Genomic DNA, 5,005 nt, shown 5'->3' with positions numbered 1-5,005 from the left:
CACGTTCCAGTGGATGGCGCCCGAGGTCATTCTTGGCACCGAGTATACGGTGGCCGCCGACATTTACTCGTTTGGTACGCTCGGATATTGTCGGATTTTTGTCGGATTTGTCGGATTTTCAAAAAATTTGTAGGTGTCATCTTGTCCGAAATGAGTACGCACGAGGTTCCCTACAGCGACGCGCTCAATGCGTCGTCCGGCCGAGCGCTGAGTCAGCAAGCCATTTTGTCCAAAGTCACATCCGGTGCACTGCGACCCACGTTTGCGGCGGCGGCACCACAATGGCTGCTGGAGGTCGGCACGCGATGCTTGTTGCTCGACCCGACGCAGCGACCGACGACGCTCGAGCTGACCGTGCTGGTCCGCAACTTTGTCCTAGCTGTCGCCGAGCACGATAGGTGCGAGTGATGAGTAGTGTAATTTGACGCGATTATGATTTATTCGACCACGATAGCAGCAACTTTTGCATGAAGACGACTTGGGCATCCTTGGATTTCAACATCACAGTAGCTCTTACACTGCAAGACTCATATCAACAACAATAGCAATAGCATTCCAACATCACAGTAGCTCTTACACTGCAAGACTCATATCAACAACAATAGCTCGTACACTGACTGAGCCATGGCACCATCAACGTCGGCAAAAGAGCGGTCGCACGCAATGATCGTCCATCATCGCGCACCCACAGTGGTGTCTCGCCGACTCGAACGCTGGTCGCAGCTCCCCTGTCGTCTCCTTGGCGACGATAGCCTATTGTGTGTAGGCGCGGCACGGCGTGTGTACTCAACTCGGACAAGTTGACGCCTACATCGTCATCACAATGGATCCGTGAGCCCCAACCCTAATCGGTTTAGATGTTACCAAACGCGGAAATGTAGGCGGCAATTGTATCGTCAGTGCTTAGAATGACTCGAGGGGTCATCCACTGGTACACGTACCCATGCTCTTGGTCCTGTTGGCGTCGACCGCTTTGCTGAAATCCGTGAGCTTGGTCCCCTTCTTGGAATCCACGAGACTTGAGGTCGCGGACGATTTTGTCATGAGATACTACAATGTAGTTGCAGAGATCGCCAAGGTCTGTGTACTTGACGATGACTTTAATTTCGATTGGCCGGCTGCCACTGAGCGCGACAATGACATTATTGTCCATCCTCGTCCACAGTGTATAAGACAATACTGTCATCATCGAATAGCTAGAACGTACTTATGCCATGAAAGTGATTTTGTTGATAAAACACGGACGCTCTCGACACGGCGGTTCGCTGGACCGCGACCTTGTGTCGTTGCCGTGAACCAAGCAGCAGGTTTCCTGAACCAACTATTATTGTAGTCGTCCATCAGGGCTTACATCTTGGTCTAAATACAGTAGTGGTGTGCTATACCTGTCCGCGGACCGACGTCGCCAACCACCCCACCCGTGGGCATGTACCGGTAGTTTTCAACCAGCTTAGTGGGCTCTCCAGTTGCCACGTTCTTTCACGTAATTGGCCCAAAATCAATTCATTTCCACCAATCACACGCACGGCCACATCCTCGTATCCGTATGGTTGGGTATCCGGAATCCATGCCACCAACGCGGACGTCGTCGGCGATCGCCGGCCGCGAAGGCGCTCGCATCGTCTCGACGGGCGCCATATGGGGCTACGTCATCGTGGGTCTCTCGTTTGCCTTCTTTATGACCTTCTTGTACGTCTACCTTGCTCCGTCATGGACCTCATGCCGGCGAACGCAGATACCTCATCGTCGTCGCCAAGCTCCTGCCACCGTCCGACGACCCGGCGCGCTTTCCCATGATGGAGACGATTCGCCAGGACCACTTTTACTGCTACCTCATTCCGCTCACGATTCCCGCGGGCTTCATCGCCATGTACATCAACTGGGTCAGCCTCAAGTACTTCCGACACAACTAGGATCTCGATGACGTGCCATCACGTCGCAGTACTACTACTCGTATGGCCGACAAACGTGGCATTCTGGATCAGGTTCTTCTCCTTGGCCTTGCGGAGGAGGAAGCGTAGGAACGCGGCTTGGCGTGGGCAACGCTTGATCGACGCCAGCTACAGGGTGACAGCACGTGAGCGCCCGCCGGCGAGGCAGCAGCACATACCGAGAGTGTCGCTGTCTTGGCCGCGGCCGCCTGCGCGACCTTGACGTACTTGTTGAACTTGGCGCTGTGCTCGGGGTACGCTTCGGCGTGCGGCCCAATCTCGAAATTGAAGAGGTTGAAGCCGACGACGACGCGGGCTGTCTCCGAGGGCAGTGCCGTGACGGGGATGCTGCCGTGAGGAAAGTTGCCGTCCATGACGATCCCGCGCTTGTACTTGTACGGCACAACGACGTAGGACGCATCGGTCGTCATCTACCAACGCATATATGATTGACATGTCCATCTCGCATCTCGCATCGGGATGGCTACCTCTGCCACCGACGGCAGTGGCGCCAACGACTCTTTGTACCCATGCTCCTACATAGCTCTACTACGGTGGCTCGGCCATCGGCGAAGAGTACCTTGTAGTGGTCGAGGCCGCGCGTGTTGGCGTAAAACGCGCCGCCCTCCATGTGCGACTCGGGCGTCTCGTTGAGCCGGCTCACATGCAGCGTCGCGCCGTATATGGGCGGGTACGTCACGTTGGTCTGGTAGCTACGACAAGACAATGTCGTCCATCGTGTGCCATACTACAATATTGTCTTTGTCTTCGCGTACCGAAACATCTCTGCATAGTCCATGTGGTAGGCGACCGTGTCGCTCACCGTCGACGTGATGACCCAGACGACGACGCCGTGCGTGTTGGCCCAGTCGGCCGCCGGAATGCTCGCCTAGGACACGCTCGAGGGACGGCAGCGAGAGGTGCTACTACTACCTCGGCGTTGAGGAGGAACGCGCGGATCGTGCACAACGCCAACGTATGGCGCGCATGGTCGTCCTTGGTGGCTGGGTACGCCTCGAGCGACCGGTCGAAAATATCGCTGGTTCGGATGTAGACGCCCCACACCTTGGCAGCGACCGCGCTCTCGTACAGCGCGGCCGCGACCGCGTCGGGCACGGCGTTCTCGACGACGCGAAAGAGGCCCGGCGACGACTTGGGCTGGTCCACGACCATTTTGCCTACGCATCGTCAGCCTCGGGCGTCGACCGTTGCAAGTGGCGCACCTGGCGCCGGCGCGGCGTCGGTGGCTGCCGCGCCCGACGGGCGAAAGCCATCGTCCCAAGCGACAACGTGGGGGTTGGTCGCGACCCATGCCGGCAGCGACGTCTCGGTCATTGTCGTCTCTACTACCGGTACTGAGAAAGTGAAGATCCGTGGCCTAACCGGATGTCAAGGGTGTCCGGATACGACGACGCCAGGGCGATGCTGGCGAGTTGCACAAAGAGACGGCGCAACCTCGCCAACAGTAGCACGTATCCACGTCGTGGCAGGCGCCGAATCTTGCCGGCGTCGGCGGCTGCACGCTGGCGCCGCACTCTGTCGTCGACGAAACCACCAGCGCCAAGCGGCCAGAAAGGACAGCGTGCGTTGGTTCGTCTACCTCGCCGAGCGTTTGATGCACTATATGGCTTCCGTGGTGTTCGTTACGGCTGCATGGCAATGGCACCGGTACAGTATGCTTAAAGGCTTTAAGCATACCAAGAACGCTTGAAGCTAAAGCGTTCTTGGGTGCTTTCGAGTGTCGTCGTGGTGGCTATGTCGGTTCCAGTGCGCTCGCTGCAGCCGCCGCATGCAGCGTGAGACGCGTCTTCGACATGTGGTCGCCACGGCAAGACTAGAATGCAGCCGTCAAACGAGCTGCGCCCAGCGTCGTGATGCCCTTGCCTCCTCCTTCCATGTGCAAAGTCATGACGTGGCAGACACAAATTGCAGCATGGCATGCAATCTCATTGATCGTCCTCGTCGCACGGTGGCGATTCCTTCTGCATGTGAGCCATGTTGCATGTGGCATTATAGAAAAGTGTCTACCACTCGCGATTCGCGATGAGCGACTCGATATCAAACTGCAGGAAGCCGTACGCTTCCGCAATGACCCCAATGTCGTTGGCGATGCACTCGCGCGCAACCGTGTCGATCATCGATCCTTGCTCGTTGAGCTCGTCTTCCAGCGCGTTGAAGCCCGCGGTCGTCGCATGCGTGAGCCGCTCGAGCCCGTCGAGCGTGAGCGGCTTGGCGTCTTCGATCGCTGCGCAGAGCTCTCGCAGCAAGGTCCGACCCTTCTCGATCGAGCTCGCCGGGTAGAAGGCGCCGCCGCGGAGCTCGGCGAGGAAGTCGTACGTCGCCATCTTGGCGTTGGAGATTACCATGTTTCGAATAGATTGCAAGTGGGCAGCTGGCGGCCTTCTGCTACGTCGTATGCCGAAAATAAAATGCCACCGCCGTGAGCTGGGACACGCACGCCCATGACGTGGGCATGCCACGCTCGTCGGCATTGTCTAATTCCCTACGGCAAAACGAGTCGTGGTGTGCAGTTTCTGCAAGGACGTCCAGCGATGGCACGACAACAAGGCTTCGGCCCCCGACCCTTCCGCGTGGATTTCAAGCCTTTAAATGTGGCACGTGCCGAATTTAGTTGTCGGCCCCACCTGGTCGAAATTTGTCCTTTCTGTGTTGCTGGTTTGTCCGGTCACGGAGCGCGATGACAGGGATCCCTTGCCGCGTGTGCCACTACTTCAACCTGCCCATCATGAACAAGTGCGTCATGTGCAAGGCGTCCATGCCGCCCGATAGCGAGAAGGTGCAGATCCTCTTCGAGCAGGTCCAGCGGCTCGAGACGCAGCTCGCCGCGTACGTCAACGCCGAGGTCGGCCCACCCAGCCTCGAGCCGCCGCCGCCGAGCGAGAAGCCGCCGCCCAAGGCGCGCATGGTCTTTTACAACAAGCGCGACCAGTACTTTCGCGACCCGCATCTCATGGCCCAGCGCCTCGATGCGACGCGCAGCCATGCGCCGCTGCCATTCCCAAACCCAGCGACAACTCTCGTGCGTGTGGTGCTGTCGGGCCAAGCACACGACG

At 58.1% G+C, this 5,005-nt stretch overlaps 3 protein-coding genes across 3 annotated transcripts; 1 reads left to right on the top strand and 2 right to left on the bottom strand.

Moving 5' to 3' along the window:
• The first annotated feature begins 1,558 nt into the window (after positions 1 to 1,558).
• On the top strand, positions 1,559 to 1,980 carry SPRG_16050 (hypothetical protein). The gene is made up of 2 exons (XM_012355276.1): positions 1,559 to 1,689; positions 1,736 to 1,980. The coding sequence occupies exons 1-2, from the start codon at positions 1,568 to 1,570 to the stop codon at positions 1,911 to 1,913; spliced, it is 300 nt and encodes a 99-aa protein (XP_012210666.1). The 5' UTR covers positions 1,559 to 1,567; the 3' UTR covers positions 1,914 to 1,980.
• SPRG_21670 (hypothetical protein) lies at positions 1,880 to 3,266 on the bottom strand (the record flags this gene model as incomplete). The annotated part of the gene is made up of 7 exons (XM_012355275.1): positions 1,880 to 2,060; positions 2,111 to 2,362; positions 2,420 to 2,467; positions 2,512 to 2,644; positions 2,708 to 2,820; positions 2,865 to 3,109; positions 3,155 to 3,266. 7 exons carry the CDS (start codon positions 3,264 to 3,266, stop codon positions 1,932 to 1,934), a joined length of 1,032 nt encoding a protein of 343 aa, XP_012210665.1. The 3' UTR covers positions 1,880 to 1,931.
• A 618-nt stretch (positions 3,267 to 3,884) lies between these two features.
• Positions 3,885 to 4,344, bottom strand: SPRG_16047 (hypothetical protein). The gene has a single exon (XM_012355274.1). It carries the CDS (start codon positions 4,295 to 4,297, stop codon positions 3,956 to 3,958), a length of 342 nt encoding a protein of 113 aa, XP_012210664.1. The 5' UTR covers positions 4,298 to 4,344; the 3' UTR covers positions 3,885 to 3,955.
• Between the last annotated feature and the right edge of the window lie 661 nt (positions 4,345 to 5,005).

The sequence above is a fragment of the Saprolegnia parasitica genome, assembly GCF_000151545.1.
Source record: "Saprolegnia parasitica CBS 223.65 unplaced genomic scaffold supercont2.224, whole genome shotgun sequence".
Lineage (NCBI taxonomy): Eukaryota > Oomycota > Saprolegniomycetes > Saprolegniales > Saprolegniaceae > Saprolegnia > Saprolegnia parasitica.
The sequence above is the reverse complement of the archived record's forward strand: the minus strand, read 5'-3'. Positions and strand labels throughout refer to the sequence as shown.